General features: G+C 47.2%; 1 protein-coding gene across 1 annotated transcript in view; it reads left to right on the top strand.

The window, feature by feature from the left end:
* The window catches only part of Fry (FRY microtubule binding protein), a 250,299-nt gene that overhangs the window by 205,160 nt on the left and 23,718 nt on the right, over positions 1 to 21,421 (top strand). The window contains exons 51-56 of the mRNA XM_051162840.1: positions 365 to 535; positions 8,185 to 8,385; positions 8,766 to 8,927; positions 12,066 to 12,232; positions 14,178 to 14,367; positions 19,945 to 20,094. Coding sequence (XP_051018797.1) covers positions 365 to 535; positions 8,185 to 8,385; positions 8,766 to 8,927; positions 12,066 to 12,232; positions 14,178 to 14,367; positions 19,945 to 20,094 — 1,041 coding nt within the window. The remainder of the gene's footprint in view (positions 1 to 364; positions 536 to 8,184; positions 8,386 to 8,765; positions 8,928 to 12,065; positions 12,233 to 14,177; positions 14,368 to 19,944; positions 20,095 to 21,421) is intronic.

The following is a 21,421-nucleotide window of genomic DNA, read 5'->3' as shown; positions in this document are numbered from 1 at the left end:
AAGAAGAGTGGAAGTGGAAAATTTTAGCTGTTCCAGTTTGTCTGTGAACACTTGCTTAGCTGTTACACACACACACACACACACACACACACACACACACACACAGGCAGGCAGTGTCCCACCACCCCACTAAGAGCCACTCAGCTCTAGAATGCTCTTGTACTGTAAGAGCTCCAGTGTTTGCAAGTTTAATCCAAAGGCACCTGTCCAACATAAATAATAAAAAACATTCTAAAAATACCCACTTAAGGAATTAGGTGTGTGCCGGAGACGCCGTCCTCCTGGAGCCGCGGCCACCATGCGTTGTTGCACAAACAAGCCAAGGGATGTGAGTTCCTCAGAGGAGGGTGCTTTTGATTCCTAGGTGATTTTCTCCTCGTGTGGGGACCTGGACCTGCCGGAGCATCAGACAGGCCTGGTGGCGTCCGAGGACGGCACCCGGGAGCAGGACAACATGGACGACACCAACAGCGAGCAGCAGTTCAGGGTTTTCAGGGACTTCGATTTCCTGGATGTGGAGCTGGAGGACGGAGAGGTACGGTGTCTTCTCTGTCACGGCCATCCGCTTGGCCTGTCCTGGGCTAACAAGACACTGTCCCTTTCTCTCCTGGCCATTCTCCGGAGCAAGGTCTCTGCTTGGGAAGCCGTAAACTTCTGCAAAGCCCAGCTGCTTCGCTATTGCAGAAGTTACTGCACCCTTCCTGTCTGAGCCCCGCAGCCAAAGCTGCCAACTTATTTTTAAATGGGAAAGATCTGAATCGTAATAACTACACAAAGACTGTGTGTGTAGTCTGTGGGAGTTTGTTGGTGGTGGTGGTTTTTTTGTTTTTGTATTTTTTTAATCACAGGAACGCATCATTTCTAAGCCTGTTCAATGGGACCTGGCGAAATATGCTAACCATTTCATGTCAGCTGTTAAGTGGCTATGATCAGTTACTTCAGAGCCTGCCTTGCCACCCGAGAGATCAGAGCCTGAGGGCTCGGTCATTCTCGTGCTGTGTTTGATGACGTCATTAGAGCTTGCAATAAAATATAAAGCACGAGCCAGAGACCTGCCGCGCGGCTGTCCTGCGCTAGGTTGGTTGGTGGTCGGCACTCCACACTTCTGGAGTAGCTGCATTCAAGTCCCGCCAGGCACAGGCAGATCTGTTTGTCTGGGATGGCTGTCAGGGTAATAAGATGCTTTTCTGTGGGGCTGGGAGGAGGAAGAATCCAGCCATTCCCACAGCCCAGGGCCTGCTCCTGGGGAGAGGCAGCGGTTTGCCCCCAGGGAATGAAAACTCACCTAATTGGTGAGACTGTGTCTCCTATGGTTGCATCGGCCAATTCCTATTCAATGAAATGCACTCCCTGTTCCAAGGGGCTTTGTGCTGCTCTTAAATCAGAGGCCCAAAGAGGATGTTTATTATAGCCCTGCAGTAGGTTGGCGCCTCCTAACTTAACTGTAAACTAAAGGGCACGTGAGAGTCTGCACGGCTTCCTGAAAGAGTGTGACTACTGGTAAACCTACTCAGGTCTAGTTGAGGCCAGTCCTCCCAGGGCCTTGTCTTCCCTGGATGCCTGTCCCAGCAGGAGAGACACCAAGTACATAGAATTCTTTCCCTAGCTAACACACTGACACCTAAAAAAGTGCAAAAGCACTGGCTGAAGCTGGCTCTGTTAGTCAGTGGTAGAGACTTTGCTTGCTATGCTAAAGGCCCTGGGTTATATCTCCAAAACACACACACACACACACACACACACACACACACACACACACAGTAAAAGAGTACTGCTGCCTACTGTAGCCCACACCTTCAGTCCCAGCACTGGGGACACTGATCTCTTGGGATTGAGGCCAGCCTAGTGTTCCAGGACATCCCTGGCTGCATAGTGAGGCCCTATCTCAAGAAATGAAAGGGGAAGAAAAAAAAAAATACTACTGACCGCAAGGCAAGTTTCAAATGAATGTCTGTTTAATTTTCATCCTAAACTGTTCTCAGACCACTTGAAAGGGTTGCAGGGGATTCTGTTCATCATGATTAGTGACCAAGAAGGCATCCACTAGATGTAACGGAGCTTGTTTCAAAGTAATCATTCAGAACCTAACATTCCTGCATTCTTTGGAAATGCTGGGAGCCAGAGCTGCGTGCTCTGCTACAGGCAAGGGCTCCTAGAGCCTGCAGCTGACCTAGAGCTGTTCTGAGGCCCGGGGGGTGGGGGGGGTGGGGGGGTTCAAGCCCAGCACCCTCTGCATTTTAACAGTTAAACTAGGGAGGGAAGAAAACCTCCTATCAAGGGAGGCATCCTTTTCCTGTCCCCATCCCAGGACAGCAGTACACAGAGTGGCCTGGCAGAGGAATCAGATAGAATTTCAGAACTGCTAGCTCAGTGGCAGGATGCTTACCTAACAAGTCTAAGAGGTTGACTCCTTGGGGTCCATCTCAGCCCTTGGGGGGTGGGGGGCCCTACTGTTTTCCCAGGACAAGAAATAATAAACACCAGACCTGTCATTGCCTCAGTACTGTCCTGGCCAAAGGCAACTGACAACTGACAGTCACCTCAGGTACTCGTCACCTGAGATTAAAATGTTAGAGACCTGGAGAGGTAGCTCAGCAGCTCACAGCACCAGATGCCCTTCTAGAGGGCTGGGGTTCAGTTCTCAGCACCCACCTCATGCCTCACAACCGCCTGTAACTCCAGTTCCAGGGATTCCCGCGCCCTCTGCTGGCCTCTGCGGGTACTGCTGGGCATAGTGCAAGCATATCCATGCAGGGAAAACACTCCATACACGTAAAATGAAATAAGTATTTTCAAAGATTAATATATTGTACAAGGAGCTCAAGAGAATATGGAAAATTTATCCAAATAGAGTGCACATCTGTAGTTCCAGATTCTTGAAGGTCTCCTGAGTTCAAAGTTAGCCTGGTCAACTCAGACAACCCTTGTCTCAGAAACCTTTGAGGATGTTTTCCAGTTTCTGAACTAAAATAAAAGACATTGAGATGTCCACAGCATAGCAACATGGAAGCCTCTGAGCGTCATCTTGAATGTCTGTCCCTTGGTCCAATAGGAGTAATAAAAACTGCCTGTGGACCTAGCATGAGGGGTCGGGTGACCTGTACAAACCAAGTAGCCCGGTGTCAGGCGCGCACCATCAGCCGGACCATCCCGCCAGTGGCAAATGACCAGTGGTAAAGACGATGTAAGCATCGTCCGGCCTCTTCACCAAAACATGGTTAACAAAACAAAAACAAAGAAGCAAACAAAAACCCAGCTTCGTTGTTTCTGTCCCTTGACACTAAGTAGCTTCTGGAACTTGAATAAAACCCTCATCGGGGTTTCTGCCCTTGGAGTGTGCAGGCTCTTTGAAAGGCGCCATGTCCCTGCGCTATTTATTTCACATCCGCGGTAAACAGATCGTGACCACAAACACTTTTAGCTCCGTAGGTGGGATCAGCTGATGCCGCTTTCTGACCCCCCTCTTCCTCTCTCATTGACACTTAACCATTTTCATACAATCAAGTGTTCAGACATTGGAAATAAACAGGTATGAAAGGGAACTACACTGTCGCTGAAGCAGGAAGCTGCTTCTGCAAGCTGGCTCACCACGTTGCTTCAGCCTGGGCATCTCCCCGGGGGCAGGGTCGGTGTGGGGGGGAGCTGTGTGGGAACGCTGACGTTTGGCTAGTGACTTTCTCCTTGGAGTTCAGGTGTATTTCCCTTCGCTTTGTAAAAGTTGTGTCTGCTGAAGAATATATTGTTAACACTGTTAGTTGCTGTTGTGTGAAAACTAAAATGCACTGGAGTTCTTTGTACAATCATTTTAAATAGTCCTTTTGTTTGTTTTTCTGTCCATTCAAACTGCTCCCCAGGAACTTCAGGTAAGAGTCTGCTGTTCTTAATCCAGGTGCACTGGCAGGTGCATTGTGCCATTGCACATTCTATAACAGCGGGAGTGCTTCCCTCCAGCGTGTGTGTGTGTGTGTGTGTGTGTGTGTGTGTGTGTGTGCGCGCGCGCGCGCGCCGTGTGTGTGTGAGTGTATGCGTGTGTGTATGCGAATGTGTGTGTATGTGTGTGTGCGTGTGTGTGTGTATGTGTGTGTGCATACCATGTGTGTGTATGCGTGTGTGTGTGTGTGTGTGTGTGTGTGTCTGTTGGTTTGGTTTTTGGTTTGGGGGGTTTGCTTTTTGTTTTCGCCTCCCCCCCTTCCGCCCGCCCCCGCCACTGCTTTCATACCCAAATATATTCTAAACTACAGAAATGCCTTGTTAGCCTGAGTTCTGCAAGAGAACTCAAGAGACGGTTGCACCTCTGGGGAGGAGACAAGCCTTTGAACTTGCTGAGTGTGTAGACACCCTACTGTTTCTGATGAGGCAGGCCCACGAGGGGGAGCTTTGTTACTCTGTAGAAGGTGAGGTCAGGTGAAGATGTACACTGCTTAGCATGAGTGAGGCCCAGGGTCCATCCACAGCACTACTGGAAACACAACAAACAAACAAACAACACCCACTTTCTTTCCTGAGCGTCCAAAGCTAGCTAACTGTCTGGCAGCTAGATAAGTTTTCATACAAACCAGGTGTCCTGTAAGAAAGAGCAGTGCTGATAATGGTGACGGCCTGGCACCTGGCCTAAAGCAACATCATGGCAGGCAAGCTGACCCTTGACTCTGTCACCTTAGGACCCACTCTGAGTAGCTTCATTTGGAGATATGTATTTCATAACAATTTTTTCTCTCTTTTTTTTTTTTTTGGCTAGGGGTAGAGCTCAATAGTAGAGTGTTTTCTTAGCATACACAAAGACCTAGTTCAGCCGGGCATGGTGGCGCATGCCTTTAACCTTAGGAGGCAGAGGCAATCGGATCACTGTGAGTTCAAAACCAGCCTGGTCTACAAAGTGAGTTCAGGACAGCCAAGGCTACACAGAGTACACAGAGAAACTCTATCTTGAAAAACCAAAAAAAAAAAAAAAAAAAAAAAAAAAAAAGAAAAAGAAAAAAAAAAAAAAAAAAAGCCCTAGTTCAGTTCCCAGCACAGTAATAATAACAATAATAAAAAAGTAATAAATTTATACATGGTTTCATTTTAAATAATTTCAAGAATATTACTTTTGGCATTTCTAGGGTATTTGTTAATATTCTATTATTTCAGTATAAATTCTGGGTGTTACATTTAAATTTGATTATTATATGTGCAAATGGTCCATCTGAAATACTTACCCACCCTCTATATTTTCACACGCATAATCTGGCATCGTAAATTAACAAGGTTTTTGGCTTTTTACCTTGTATGTAACATAAGGTTCAAATTGGGCATCTGGCTGAGAGACAGGGTGGGTGGCTCCCACCAAGTGTATGGTGCCATGCTGAGAAAGCTGGGCTGAGGGCCGGAAAGACAGCTCAGTGGCTAAGAGCACCAGCTCTCTTACAGGGCATCCAAGTTCATTTCCCAGCACCCACAGGGCAGCTCACAGCCATGTATAACTCCAGTTTCAGGGGGCCTTACTCCCTCTCCTGGCCTCCAGTGGCACAGCACACATGTGGCTCACAGGCACACCTGCAGACAAAGCATTCATGCACATAAAATAAAAACAAATATATATATATATATATATATATATATATATATATATATATATATATATATATATATCTCAATCCCAGTACTCAGGCAGGCAGATCTCTGTGAGTTCGAGGCCAGCCTGGTCTACAAAGAGAGTCTGGGACAGCCAGGGCTACACAGAGAAACCCTGTCTCAGGAAAAAAGAAAAAGGAAGGAAAGAAGGAGAAAGAAATCTGGGCTGACTTTAACCCACTATAGATTTTTGTTCTGTATGCTACGAATCAAACCTAAGAACTGTTAACAATGCAAAGCATTCGTTCGACCCTTAGCTATGCCCTTAGCCCTTCCCGTGACCTTACCTGGGGCTAGACCGTCACCCTCTCCATCTCATCCCCTCAGCTACCACCAGGGAAATAATTTCAACACCTTTGCCTGGGATGGAGCTGTTACCTCCTCTGTGGAGACGGACGTTCTCTGTGCCTCTCCGTTCTCTCACTCAGTGGGTTCGGGCTTCCTGAACATCTGTGCCCAGTGTAGCCTGTTACCTTAGACACCCCGTGATGCTCCAGGCTGTGGTCGATGGAGGAGGCCTCCAGAGTCGCTGCTCGTGGGGGCCTTCCCAACCCCATGTGTTCATTTGGTGTAAGACAACTTAGCATTGTGAGTTTGTATTTATATATTTCTCCCAGGATCTTCACCTTCTCTTTTCTTTATTTTGTCCCTTTCCTCACAAATTACATGTCTCTTTCCTTTCAAGACCTTTGGGCCTTAGACATTGTGTTTCATATTCCCACTGCTTTAAGCCTTCAAACTGTTCCTACCAGGAAGGAGAACACTAAATTATTTGGTGGTAATTTTTCACAGCTGCCTCGGGGAAACAGGTGCAGGCTGAGTCCTGCTACCCAGAATGCTTGGGACTAGAACTGCTTTACATTTATTTATTTTAAAATATTTGCATACACACAATACACCGAAGTTTCTTGAGGATGAGACCAGAGTCTAAATGCTAAATTCACTTTTCTTTCTTCTGCATTTAGCCTAAAGGTAATTTTATAGGGCATTTTTAGGGGTCCTGGGTTTTGACTGTGACCTGTGCCGTGGAATTTTCCACTTGGGGGACTCCATAATGGTGCTCAAAAAAAAATTGGGATTTTTTGAAACACTTCAAAACTCATTTACTAGAAAAGACATGAATTCAGACTCGGGTTCAGTTCCCAGCACACAGCAGCTCACAGGCACCTGCCGCTCACTTCAAGGGATTTCTGCGCACAGAATGCACATGGTGCGCACACATACACGCAGGCAAACACTCACACACATAAAATCAAAGTAAATAAATCCTTTCAAATGCCGTAACAGGGTCAGATGACAGTAACAATTTCTCTATCTGGAGTGACATGTTACTCTCCCCCAACAAATGACCAAAGCAGGGCTTGGACAAGCTATGGCAACACATGATGACGCTGAGGTGAGGTCTGTGACTTGAACCAGAGGAGGAAAAATAAGCCTCCTGCTCACCGTATTTAATGCTCATTAAGCCGCTCGCTGACCTCTCATCAGAAGTTTCAAATGACCCCTTAATGAGACAGAATGCTCTTATTCAGGTGACCTTTTTGTTTAGATTAAAATGTATCATCAGGGTGGATATCTCCCTTTGGCCTTATTTTAAGAGACAGAAACTCAAACCCCATATTTATTTCTGTAGGGAAAAAAAAGCCCTGTTAGCTGGTGCTCTGTAGAGAAGCCCTGCCATGCAGCCCCAGGCTGTAGTGCTTTCTTGTCCGACTAGGGCATCTGTGATGCTAAGACAATAAATCTAACCACTTCCCAGCTTGGGACAGTTTAAAGATGAGCCTTAAGCAAAAGCCAAAATGTGGCTTCCGCGTAGTGCATGGTCTGCCAAACTTTGTCCGGCTCGCACAGCTTTTAACTCTGCATTTGATCTGTGAAATCTGCTGTGGCCGAACAGTCAGGGTGTTTACCTAATGCTCTTCTGCTTGATAAGGGAGGAATTCTGGAATGTGCTTCAGGCATATTTATTTCTCCTTCTGAAAACTCTTAACTAAACAGGGGCTGGTCAGGGAGGGGAGGGTACACTAATTTTAAATTTTACTTTAATATTAATAGTCTCCCCTTTTTTGGACAGAAAATTTCTAGGGTTTACCAAAATTGACTTAATATATATGTATGTATGTATGTATGTATGTATGTATGTATGTGTGTGTGTGTGTGTATATATATATACACACACACATACATATATATGCACACTTCATGCTGGGTATGGTGGTGCATGGCTTTAATCCCAACACTTGGGAGAGAGGGAGGGAGGAGGGGGAGAGAGAGAGAGAGAGATCTGTGAGTTGGAAGGCAGCCTTGTCTACAAAGTGAGTTCTAGGCTACACAATGACACCTTGTTTCCAAAAAAAAAAAAAAGCCCACTGAAGGCAGCCTTCGGTTCCTCTTGTGAAATAATGCATATTCACAGAGAAACCTCTGGCCTTTTGTTGCTCCTCGAGTTGGTGCTGAGCTCGTCCCTTAGAGGTAGTGGGGAGGGGGGCGGGGGGTGTTGTTGACTGACTGTGTGCAGGTGTGTGTGCCTGGAGGACTGGCGCATGACAAGCCGCTGTGGTGTGATTTCAGGGGGAGAGCATGGACAACTTCAACTGGGGAGTACGCAGGCGCTCCCTGGACAGCCTGGACAAGTGCGACATGCAGATCCTGGAGGAGCGCCAACTGTCAAGGAGTACTCCCAGCCTGAATAAAATGAGCCACGAGGATTCCGATGAGTCATCCGAGGAGGAGGACCTCACAGCCAGCCAGATCCTGGAGCATTCAGACCTCGTGAGTAGGGGCGCTCCCTCTGGAGGAATGGGTAGCCTTGGGTCAGTTTGGGGGGGCGTTTTTTTGGATCAATTTGGGAGTTTTGTTTCCAGCTAAATAAACTTTCCATGGCTGCTGAACTGAACTCAGAGTGTTCAGGACATTCAGGTGGCATCTGTCTAAGTGACCTCGTCTCAGTAGGTGGCACTTGGTGCTGGGGGGAGCCGGCGGCGGGGGGCAGGCAGCTTCATCCTGCATTGCCCACTGCTGTGTTGATGGTCCAATAGCAACGACATATATAGAACTTAGAAAAAGTATTCCCCTCAACCAACAACTGGAGAGTCCGCGTTCTTTCAACAAGAACTTGGCATCATGTTTTCTCTCCTTTGCTTTCTAAACAGATCATGAATCTCTCCCCCTCCGAGGAGGCCAACCCTATGGAACTGCTCGGCACTGCCTGTGACCCCACGCCCACCGAGCCCCATTCCTTCAGCTCTAGAATGGTGGGCTTTGGGGCTTCCTTGCCTGATGTAAATAACCTGCAGATTTCAGAGGGGTCAAAGGTGAAGAGATTTGTGGAATTTTATTGTAGTTTCCTCAAGGGGGTGGGGAAAAGGAAAAAAAATCCCAGTTATGAATTCTTTCTTGGGGGAGGGACTTTCCTCCTCGGGTTCGGTGGAGTGGTAGAGGCCACGCTGTGCTTCGAAGCTGTCTTATGCTCACAAACTTGAGCAGGCCTTCCTTTGGTTCAGAGATTTGGCCTAAGGCCTTTGTAAAAAATAAAATACTGGGCTGCTGACCGATGATGGCAAAACGAAGTGGTAGAGAGAGTCAGTTGTGGCTGGGAGAGCAGAGTGGCCTTTATGAAACAATACTCTAAGTAAAAGGTAGGAGTTTGTGTGCACTTGGGGGAATTGTTTCCTGTGTGGGAGCCAGAGGCTATTCAACACTGGCCTTTAGTGAACAATAGAAATTAAGCCAGATTTGCATAAAACTCTCTTAGCTAGACTCCCTGTCTAATGCATATAATTTCCTCATTTTAAAAGATTTGCTTTAAAAAAAGAAATCTGTGAGTGTTTCGTTTAAGGTTTATTTTGTCAAAACTCACAGAAAATATCCTGCCCATAAAACCATCCACTTGCATGCTGTGACCACACGTATGCCCTTTAGTGTAGAATTTTAATTCTTTATATTAGAAATGCCAAAAGTCTGTCCCTGTTAGAATAGAAGTAGTTATTCCTGATCCTGATTTTGGCTATCGTTTTTGCAACTTTGAAAAAGAAAATGGGAAAAATGTGTAAATGTGTGTGTGTGTGTGAGAGAGAGAGAGAGAGACAGACAGACAGACAGACAGACAGACAGAGAGAGACAGAGAGAGAGAGACAGAGAGAGAGACAGAGACAGAGAGAGAGAGACAGAGAGAGAAAGAGAGAGAGAGAGAGAGAGAGAGAGAAGGGCTGCTAAAAGCAAACAACACTTTCTTCCATTTTATGGTATACTGAAAACAGATCTGAAATCAAGAAACCCCTGAATGCCTTAAACCAACAGCAACCACTAAGGTGCAATTATCTAAAAATATTATAACTGAAATAAAAATCATTTCTAAAGCCAGGCGTAGTGGTGCACGCCTTTAATCCCAGCACTTGGGAGGCAGAGGCAGGTGGATCTCTCTGAGTTCAAGGCTACAAAGCGAGTCCAGGACAGCCAAGGCTAACACAGAGACCCTGTCTCAAAAAAAAGAAAAAAATTTTTTTTCCCTAAGATTGCACCAACTCAAAAGGAAGAATAACGAATATAATTGGGATTCTAGAAGTTAGAAATGTCCTTTTTTAGCTAAAAAATAAAAATTAAAAAAATAATAAAGCCCCCTAAACATAACCTTGTTCTAGATTCAAAAATACTAGAATCCCAAGATTAACACATTTTAAGTTAAATTACTTGGGAAAAACATCACAAAATCTATGTAACATGCTGAGCACATGTAGTTTCTCAGCGTGAGTACACTGTCTCTATTTTTCTCCTAAACGCTAATAGGTAAGATGATGGGTGAGTAGACAGACAGATTTCGCTTAAGAGAAATAATCTAATTCTATCAAGAAAACCTTAGATCTCATTTCTAAAGACACCTCTGTTTTCTCATTGCCCAAATTCTGTGATATACTTATGATGTTAGAGAAATCGAGGATTCACCCATTAGAACTCGGCACCTCCAGAGACAGGAGTTATCCTGTCTCTCTGACATTCCGGCTCGTTTCTGCTCATTACTCCTAAGCTCAAGAGTACTGTAACCCAGTAGCCAGATGTTAGCCCGTGATGAAGGTCTAATTCCCAGTAGCCAGCTGTTAGCCCACGATGAAGGTCTAATTCCCAGTAGCCAGATATTAGCTCACGATGAGGGTCTAATTGACAGACATTCTGTTTCACCTTGGTTTTGCTTCTGTCTTAAGATGACTCAGAGAAGCACGTACGTGTGTTTCCTTCCTCTGCTTTTCTGAGGTGTGGCCCAGTCGCCCTTCCTTCCTCTAGCAGAACAGACTGTTTTCCAGTTGACTTCTCCTCCTGGCCTCAGCTCAAGCCCAGCCTCTTTTTCCATTTGACTTTCTCTGCCTCTCTGTGCCTCCAAGATCTGCCTGCCCTAGAGCGGTTACTCTAGCAGTCACTGTTGATTGCACACACTATGACACAGTGGAAGTCACACTCACCTCAGCCACTGCCCTGAGGGTAGCAAGGAGAAAGCTACATGCAGTGAGCGAGATGGAGAAAGCCTGTGACCCCAGCAGAAGCGCACTGCAGGCTCTCCCCCGAGCACCCTGCCATGCATCGATGCGTCTACATTCTAGCCTTTATTGGAAAAGGGAATTTCTGTTGGAGACTGGTCTGGAAGAGTGCTGCTCTCCTTATTGGAGAACTGTGCCTGTCTCTAAGGCTGGGGCTGAAAAATGAAAGTTTATCTGAGTCTGGCTTTCTAGATATTTTTTTCCCAAGACCCAGGGTTTTTCTGTGCAGCCCAGGCTGTCCTCAAACTCAGAGATCCGCCTGCCTCTACCTCCCAAGTGCTGGGATTAAAGGCATGCACCAACACCGCCTGGCTTTCTTTCTAGTTTTTAAAACTACAGTGGTCTTGTGAGGTGGGTCTGCAGGGACTGGTCCAGGCATTAGCGCACGTACACATCATCGATTCTTGGGGTGCCGAGTTCTTAGGGATTCAGAGGCAATCTCTTCTCTTCCAGCTCTAACCCTGATGCCCAACCTGACATTGAGCAAATACTTTGGACTTGAAGCAGAGGTTGCTAATCTGTAACATGGAAGCTGGGCAGGAAAGGGGAGGTGTGTCTCTGACCATATATGGAAGTTAGCATTTCTACACTACAAGCACAGATCAAACATGGTAATCTACCGAGCCCCTTAGGAGTAATTACGCGAGGGGCAAGATGGAGGAGATGAAAAGGAAGACAATATAGGAAGGGTACCTCCAAGAATTTCTAAATCCACTCTTTTATTTATTTATTTATTTTTAATTGTTTGGGGTTTTTTGTTTGTTTGTTTGTTTTAAGACAGGGTAGCTTTGTCTGTCCTGGACTTGCTTTGTAGACCAGGCTGGCCTTGAACTCACAGCAATCTACCTGCCTCTGCCTCCCGGGTGCTGGGATTAAAGGCGCGTGTCTTATTATATATCGCGGTTTAAATTTTTGTCACTGCAGGCCGAAGCAGTCCCCGAAGAGGAGGACACCACTGTGCACGAAGATGATCTTTCGAGTTCCATCAATGAGCTCCCAGCAGCTTTTGAATGCAGCGACAGCCTCAGCCTGGATATGACTGAGGCAGAGGAGAAAGGCAACCGGGGCCTAGACCAGTACACTCTTGCAAGGCAAGCAGCCCTTGGTGAAACGGGTGCCAGGGATGCGCGGCACCTTGTGTGGGCGCCTGCGCCACTCACTAGCTATGCGTGCTCATGCTGCAGCCAGGCCTCACTGAGATGCAGTCATCAACCCGATGGGGGCTTTCAATGGACTAAGGATTTACAGACCCAGAGAGCAACATGAAAAGCCAAAAAAAAAAGGCTCGGGGGCCATGAGGCTTGGAAGATGGGCAAGATGTGGGCAAAGCTTGAAAATGACTTCTTGCCATTTAGAGTTGAAAGCCATGCAAACGAGGCTGTCTACAAGCTAAGTTACTGCTCTCTAACTGGGTGGGCGCCTTGCAGCCTGGTGGCTGACGCCTCTGAAAGTATCCACTTAAACACAAAGGGAAGGCAAGATAGATGAAACACCTTGCACCAATTCAGCATCTGTGAAAATCACAAGCTATAATGCTGTTTGGATACACTTTAGGATAAAGTTGAAATGCCATGCTTACGTCTGTGAATGCTGAAAATAGGAGCTCAGTACAAGTCAACGGCTAGACAAAGGGCGTGTAACCATCACAGGACAAGGCTGAGGGGACACCAGGAAGAGACGGGGACTTGTCACATCTGCCCCCTCACCTTCTTCCCAGTCTTTTTTCCTCGCTTTCTTTTCTCTTTCATTCCTTTCTGACCTCCCCATCCCTTAGTTTTCTGAGAGCTCACACCCATGTATTCATCGTCCGTCTGCATCAGGGACGAGTTTGAAGAAGCCAAAGTTGGGTTAGAGTATCTCTGAATGCAAAGTGTAGAAGGATAGTAATGGTGTGCAGACATACTTTTGGGGGGCTGCTTTATTGGGTTCTTATGCCCACCACCCTTCCAACCCTGACCCCACCTTAATCCCTTCTGGCCTCCAAACACTAGATAGGAGAGAAAGCAGGTTAAAAGGGAAAAGGGGCGTAGACCTCTTTAGATACTTTCTGGTGATTAGGGGCCTCAGGTTCCTAGGGGCAGGTCCAATCTTTGTTGTCAGAATGTCCAGCAACCCAGCAGTAGCAAGTTCAACAGCAGCTGGGAAAGCATCAGCCACCTCTGCAGAACACCTGTCAGGCCCCTCCCCGGGGCTCTGGCATGTATAAGACTCCCCAGAATTCCAAGTGTAAACTATATGCCAAATCACACCCCTCCTGAAGCATGAGACAAATGCCGTCGCAAGAATTAGAAATGCAGGACTCAGCCAGCCGTGGTGGGAGCACTCAGGAGCCCGAGGCAGGTGGATTGCTGTGAGTTTAAGGCTAGCCTGGTCTACGTAGTGAGTTCCAGGGCAGCCAGGACTATACAGTGAGACCCTGTCTCAAACCACCACCACCCCAATAAAAAAAAGGAGGGATCATAGATAGATGTGCTCAAGATAGAGCTATTTCCTAGGAACCAAAAGATCTCAGAGACCTGTAGTGAAAACCAAATCCTCAGATGGCCCTTAAAGGGAAAGGACCCAATGGGCCACCTCGCCAGACTGACACGCAAGGGTAGAATTTATACAGCTGGGTACTAGAAGCTGCCGCTTTCTTTTGTCCTGAGACAAGGTTTCTCTGTGCAGCCTTGGCTGTCCTGGACTCACTTTGTAGACCAGGCTGGCCTCAAACTCAGAGATCCACCTGCCTCTGCCTCTGCCTCTGCTGGGGATTGAAAGCATGCAACACCACACCCAGCAAGCTGTCGCTTTTTTAAAACTTCGGTTTTTAAATTTATTTTTATCTAATGCGCATTGGTGCTTTGCCTGCACGTGTGTCTATGTGAGGGTGTCAGATCTCCTGGTCCTGGGGTTATAGACAGTTGTGAGCAGCCATGTGGGTGCTGGGGATTGAACCCAGGTCCTCTGGAAGAGCAGCCGATGTTCTTTACCACCGAGCCGTTCCTCCAGCCCAAGGCTGTCACTTTCTGATGTTGTGGTTTCCATGTTTTCCAGCTTTGGAGAAGGCGACAGGGGTGTGTCTCCCCCTCCCTCGCCCTTTTTCTCAGCCATCCTTGCTGCCTTTCAACCCGCCACCTGTGACGACGCTGAGGAGGCCTGGCGCAGCCACATTAACCAGCTCATGTGTGACTCGGACGGCTCCTGTGCTGTGTACACATTTCACGTGTTCTCCTCTCTGTTTAAGGTATGGGCTCACGAAGCATCCTGAAAGACTGGTTTCTGAGGGGGTTGTTGTCCCTCTAGGGTCTTGGAACTATTCTGTTCTCTAGAGACCAGTTGCTCTACCTAGTGTTTCTATCCATGCTGTATTGCCTCACCCTTATTAAGATGCTGAACTCTAGTGATTTCAGATCAGCAGCCATGAAAGGACCTCTTGTCTCTGCCACTCTGTATTCTGTTGACGTTCTCAGTGCTCAATGATAAGAAACCATGGTAGCCAGGCATGGTGGCACACCGTTTAATCCCAGCACTCAGTAGGCAGAGGCAGGCGGATCTCTGAGTTCAAGGCCAGCCTGGTCTACAAAGCAAGTCCAGGACAGCCAGGGCAACACAGAAAAACCCTGTCTTGGAAAACCAAACAAAAATAAACACTGACCAGAAGCAACGTAGGGAAGAATTGGTTAGTTTGGCTTACAGCTTACAGCCAGTCCTTGAGGGAAGACAAGGCAGGCACGGAGGCAGAGACGGTAGGGGAGCACTGCTCACTGCCTTGCTCCCTGTGACTTGCTCAGCCAGCTCTTTTACAGTTACAGGCTTACCAGGGTTACCAGGTCAACCCCCCCATGGTTGGCATCACCCACAAAGGGCTAGACCAATTAATCCCAACAAACTAATCAAGAAAATGTCTCATACCCTTGCCTAAAGGCCAGTCTAGTCGGAGCATTTTCTCAATGGAGGTTCCCTCTTCCCAAAGGGCTGTAGCTTGTGTCAAGTTAACAAAACACTAGCCAGCACCCATAGAGCTTGGACCATTAAGGGGATCTTCAGCTAGGCTGGGCTAGTCTCTCTGAGGCCCTCTCATTTTCCTTAGGACACACACTGGACATTTTCATGATGGTTTGAATATTTTTAGTACCAGGCAAGGCGGCTCATGACTAATCCCTTGGGAGGCAGAGGCAGGCAGGTTGTGGTAAGATTGGAGATAGCCTGGGCTACACAGTGAGTGTCAGGCTAGCCTGGAACTATAGAATGAGATTTTTTTCTCCCTTTTGAACATATATATTATTTTTTGAGGATTTCATACATGAGTACTATCCTAGGGTTTCTGTTGCATTCTATAGTTACCATGACCACGGCAAAGGGAAACATTTATCTGGGGCTGGCTCACAGTTCAGAGGTTTAGCCCATTATCGCCATGGTGGGAAGCATGGCAGCATGAGGCAGACAGTGCTGGAGAGGAGCTGAGAGCTCTACCTATGGATGGACAGGCAGCAGGAAGGGACTGAGCTACTGGGCCTGGCTTCAGCATTTGAAACCTCAAAGCCAGGCTGGAGAGATGGCTCGGTGGTTAAGAGCACTGACTGCTCTTCCAAAGGGCCTGGGTTCAATTCCCAGCACCCACATGGCAGCTCACAACTGTCTGTAACTGACACCCTCATACCAATGCACATAAATTTAAATTAAATTAAATATTAAAAAAAAAAAAAAAAGAAACCTTAAAGCCTACCCTGTGACACAGCTTCCAACAAGGCCACACTTCCTAGTAGTGCCACTCGCTGGTGACCAAGCAGTAAATTCTGTGGGCCTGTGAGGCCATTCCTATTCAAACCATCACAGATACACATTTACTTCCACTCCACCCATGCCCCCCACACCCTCTCAACTGTATGACCTGTTCTTTAATTGCACACCTGTGTGTACATATATATACACACACATATATATATATATATGTGTACACATATACACACACACATACACACACAATCTGCTGAATTTGCTTAGTGCTGCTCAGAAATCTATGTGTTTAGGGCTGAACATTTGGGATTGGACAACCTAGGGGAGGTGGAGGCTCATCCCTGGAAAAGATTCCTTTTTCCTCTCCCAGCAGCCCTTGGCTGCCTGTAGCTCTTCATCTCAGGGTGGGGCCTTGTAAGATTTTTTTTTTCCTGATATAATTGGCATGTCAGTTGGTGTCACCTTTGTATATGTCTTGCTTAGGTGATCATACTGTTGCGATCTCATGAGCACAGATTCCCCGGCATACCTCGAAGACATTGTCTCATAGCAGGTGTCCTGGGGTTCTGGTTCTTACCCTGCCTCGCCCCCTTTCCCATGATGCTCCCTGGGCTCAGGTGTAGAGGCTGTGTTGTAGCAAAGCAACCAAGAGTGGGCGCCCACAGTCAGTTGTTTGCCACGTTTTGACCAGTTGTGAATTTCTGCGATGGTCTCCATCTTCTGGGGAGAGAAGGCTCTTTGATGAGGGCTGAGAACTACACTTCTCTGTGGTGTAACATTTTCTGCTTCCACCCACTTTCCTTTACAGCTGACTAGCACAGGCACACACCATGGCCGTACGTGAATGGTGTATCTGTGCCCCATTTTCAGTATCCATTTAAGTTGTCTCCATTTTTAGCTGTTGTGACTGGATCAGCAATGAGCAGGACTGAGCAGGTTCCTGTGGGCATGCGCCACAGAGTGGTAGAGCTGGGTCATCAGGGCTGAGCAAGCCTCTGTGCAGGAGGGTGCCGGTTCCTGTGGGCATGTGCCACAGGGTGGTAGAGCTGGGTCATCATGGCTGAGCAGGCCTCTGTGCAGGCAGATGCAGGTTCCTGTGGGCATGTGCCACAGGGTGGTAGAGCTGGGTCATCAGGGCTGAGCAGGCCTCTGTGCAGGAGGGTGCCGGTTCCTGTGGGCATGTGCCACAGGGTGGTAGAGCTGGGTCATCATGGCTGAGCAGGCCTCTGTGCAGGCAGATGCAGGTTCCTGTGGGCATGTGCCACAGGGTGGTAGAGCTGGGTCATCAGGGCTGAGCAGGCCTCTGTGCAGGAGGGTGCCGGTTCCTGTGGGCATGTGCCACAGGGTGGTAGAGCTGGGTCATGTGGTAAGTCTACTTTTAGCTTTTTGAAACATCTCCCCATTGATTTCTAAAAGGCTGCACCAGTTAGCAGTTCCACAAGCAGTACATGAGTGTTCCCCTTTCCTCACCAGCATTTGTTGTTTTCTTGATATTTGCCATTCTAGCTGGCTTAAGATGAAATACCGAAGTCATTTTATGTATATTTCCTTAATTACGAAGGCTGTTAAACACCTAAGATATTTCTTAGGCATTTTTGTTTCTTTTAAGAACTCCCTGGAAGCTGAGCAGTGGTGGCGCATGCCTTTAATCCCAGCACTTGGGAGGCAGAGGCAGGTGGATTGCTGTGAGTTCGAGGCCAGCCTGGTCTACAAAGCGAGTCCAGGACAGCCAAGGCTACAGAGAGATGGCTCAGAGATTAAGAGCACTGCATGCTCTTCCAAAGGTTCTGAGTTCAAGTCCCAGCAACCACATGGTGGATCACAGCCATCTATAATGAGATCTGGTGCCCTCTCCTGTCATGCAGGCAGAACATTGTATACATAATGGATAAATAAATCTTTTAAACTCCCTATTCAGTTCCATAGTTCTTGTTAATTGTGTCCTTTCTTTCTTTCTTTCTCTCTTTTTTTCTTTCTTTCTTTCTTGTTGTTGTTTTGTTTTGTTTGAGACAGGGTTTCTCTGTGTATCCCTGGCTGTCCTGGACTCCCTCTGTAGACCAGGCTGGCCTTGAAATCACAGAGCTCCACTGCCTCTGCCTCCCTGAGCACTGGGATTAAGTGCGTGCGCCACTGTGGCCGGATCATTTCTTTCTTGACTCTGGTTTGTTTGGTGTTAGTCCTCTGTACACTCTTGGATAGTAATTCCGGGTCAGGTGGGAAGCTGGCAAGGATGCTCTCCCACTCTGTGGGCTGCCTCTTCCCTCGGTTGTTTCCTTGGCTGTGAGGAAGCTTCTTGGTTTTTTTGTGAGGTTGCAGTTGTCAGTTGCTGGCTTCGGTTCCTGAGCAAATCCTGTCCTGTGCAGAAAGGCCTTTCCTAGCTGTGCCTTGGGGCACTGCCTGTGTCTCCTACCACTCGCAGCATGTTGGGCTTCACGTTAGTGTCGTGGGGCCATTTGGGGTTGACTTACTGTGCAGGGTGGTAGATGTGGATCTCATTTGTAAGACTCTGATCAGGAGAGTCTTTACCAGGAAGCAACAAATGAGAGACAGAGACCGATGCAAAAGTGCACTGGGGTCCACCTGCACACAGGAGTCAGGTGACCCTCAACAGCAAAGCCATAGCGTTCTTATACCCTAGCAAAGGCAGATGTCAGTAACAGCACTATAATTGCTCTATAAACTGATTGGCTAAGGCCTATTGGGTGAGAATTAGGGTGTATTTGGAATGTGGGATTTTCCGCCTTCGCAGGTGTTGGGGGGGGGGGCCCTGTAAGGCAGTTTTTCCTGGCAGGGTGGAATAGCTGTAACGCCCATTGACAATGGAATTTAATTGTATCTAATTGCTCCTGTGGAGTTTCTAGAGGCTACTGACAGGCCTAGTTTACACCAGTATGTGGTCACTCCCGGAACGCAGGACGACATGAAGTCACCTGGAGGACAGGTTCTCATACAGAACGTGGTATTAAATGCAGACTATAAGTTACATAAAGGACATGGCATTAATTTCGCCCCTACACATTCATTCTCCTGAATGCCGATGCCTAGTTTTCCCAGCAGCGTTTGTGAAGATGCCATGTTTGCCCAGTATACGTCTTGCCCTCTCTGTAGATATCAGATGGCTCTAGTTACATGTGCTCATGTTGTTCTGTTCCGTCGATCTACCTGTCTATATTACTGTAGCTCTGTCACACAGCTCCAGATCTGGACTGGTAATCCCTGCAGCATTGTTATTTTGCTCAGGATTGCTTTGGCAGTCTGAGGTCTCTTCAGGTTGCATGTGGATTTTAGTATTTCTTTGCTAAAAGTGTTGATCATTTCTGGTTTTCTGGTAGAAATTTTGGAGTCTCTTACATATCTCTTACAATATCATCTGCAGATAGGGGTAGTTTGAGTATTCCTTTTTTTGTTTTTGTTTGTTTGGTTGGTTTTTGTTTTTTGTTTTTGTTTTTGTTTTTTTTTTTGACACAGGGTTTCTCTCTGTAGCCTTGACTGTCCTGGACTCACTTTGTAGACCAGGCCAGCCTCTGCCTCCCAAGTGCTAGGATTACAAACGTGCGACAGCACTGCTCGGCTTGTTTGACTATTTCTTTTCCTATTTGTACCCCTTTAACTTTCTTTTGTTGTTGTTGTTGTTGTATCGCTCTGGCTAGTGCTTCAAGCACCGTATTGAAAATGAAATGGGCTGCCACCTACCCCTTCCCAATTGTAACAGCACGGCCCTGAGTTTTCCTCCATTGAGGATGGAGCTGCCTGTGGGTTTATCATATACAGCTTTCACTGTGTTGCCATCGGTTCCCTCTGGATCCCCTGGAGCTGGGTCCCCAGCAAGAGCGGCACACACGCTCTCTTAACTGCTGGCCGGCTCTCTAACCTCACTTTATTAACTTATTTTTGAGATACAGCCTGGCCTTGAACTCCTGATCCTCTCTCTGCCTCTGCTTCCCAAGTCCTTGACTACAGGTTTGCACCACCATGCCCCACGTTATTTGGAAGTTCGGCCCCATACGCACACAAAAGCCCTATTTATTTTCCAGTGTAAAAGTTAAGCTTGGCTTTTGTGGCTGATCTCTTTCATGCCTTTCAGAATATTCAAAAGAGGTTCTGCTTCCTAACCTGCGATGCCGCCAGCTACCTTGGAGATAACCTCCGGGGAATCGGGTCCAAATTTGTCAGCTCATCCCAGATGCTAACCTCCTGCTCTGAGTGCCCTACTCTGTTTGTGGACGCTGAGACTGTGAGTACACTTGCCTGCTTCAGAAGGGTAGTGTGTTTGTGTAGGAGTTTATTATTAGAGTGTGTGAGTGTGTGTGTGTCTGTCCATCTGTCTCTGTGTGAGTGTTTGTGTGGGTGTGAATATGTGTGTCTCTCTGTGAGTGTGTCTGTCTGTCTCTGTATATGTGTTTGTGTGAGTATGTGTGTTTCTTTGTTAGTATGTGTCTGTGTGTGTGTGTGTCTGTCTCTGTATGTAAGAATGTTTGTGTGAGTATGTGTGTTTCTCTCTTAGTATGTGTCTATGTGTGTGTATGTGCGTGTGTGTCTGTCTGTCTCTGTGTGTAAGAGTGTTTGTGTGATTGTATGTGTGTCTCTGTGAGTGTGTGTGTGTCTGTGTGTGAGAGTGTGTGTGTCTCTCTCTGTGTGTGAATGTGTATGTACACTCATGCACCTGTGTATGCATGCACATGAGGGTGCGTACATGCTCATGTGTGGAGGTCGGAGGACAACTTTAGGGACATCCTTCTCGCCTTCCACCTTGGGTTCCAGGGATCAAACTCAAGCCAGCTCATTGGCCCATTTTAAAGATGCCTCTAAGGCTGTGAGCATAGTAGAATTGTGTGACATGACTCTTGAAGGCCTGGGGCTGCCTTCAGAGTAGCCAGTGAGCATTGCTATCCCAGGCTCGGCGCTTCAGAGCATTCGGAACAACCTGCCACTGCGCTCCTTGCATGGCCCTGGTACCTCTGCAAACTGTGCATGACTGTGTGGCCCTGCAGAGGTCACTAGGGAGTCATGATTTTATGAAGAGAACTTGGCACACTGGCTAGTGCTGTGAAGGTGGGTGGGGGAGGGGCTTGGGGGGGGAACACGGATAGACGGATGGAGGGGTAACCCATGACCTTCGTTCTTCCCACATCACATCCAGGACGTCACACAGGCTAGTGTGTGTGTGTGTGTGCCTGTCTACCAGTGCCTGTGACCTATGAAGACCTGCTGTGAAGTTGTCTTTTCTAGACACAGCCCCCCAAGTTCCCGGGTTTACAGACAGGTCCCCTACATGCCTTGAAATTTTATTTCTACAAAGCCAGTCTTTCTAGCTGCCTGATTGGTGTCTCAGCAACGAATACAAATTGAAAAGTAATTCTATCTTCAAATTAAATGCAGCCAGGTGTGGTGGCGCACGCCTGTAATCCCAGCACACAAAATGAGTCCAGGACAGCCAAGGCTACACAGAGAGACCCTGTCTCAAAAAAACCAGAAAGAAAGAAAGAAAGAAAGAAAGAAAGAAAGAAAGAAAAAAAGAAAGAAAGAAAGAGAGAGAGAAATTAAATGTAAATACAAAAAGC

The sequence above is a fragment of the Acomys russatus genome, chromosome 19 (assembly GCF_903995435.1).
Source record: "Acomys russatus chromosome 19, mAcoRus1.1, whole genome shotgun sequence".
Taxonomy (NCBI): Eukaryota; Metazoa; Chordata; class Mammalia; order Rodentia; family Muridae; genus Acomys; species Acomys russatus.
Note: the sequence above shows the minus strand (reverse complement) of the source record. Positions and strands in the feature narration are given on the sequence as shown.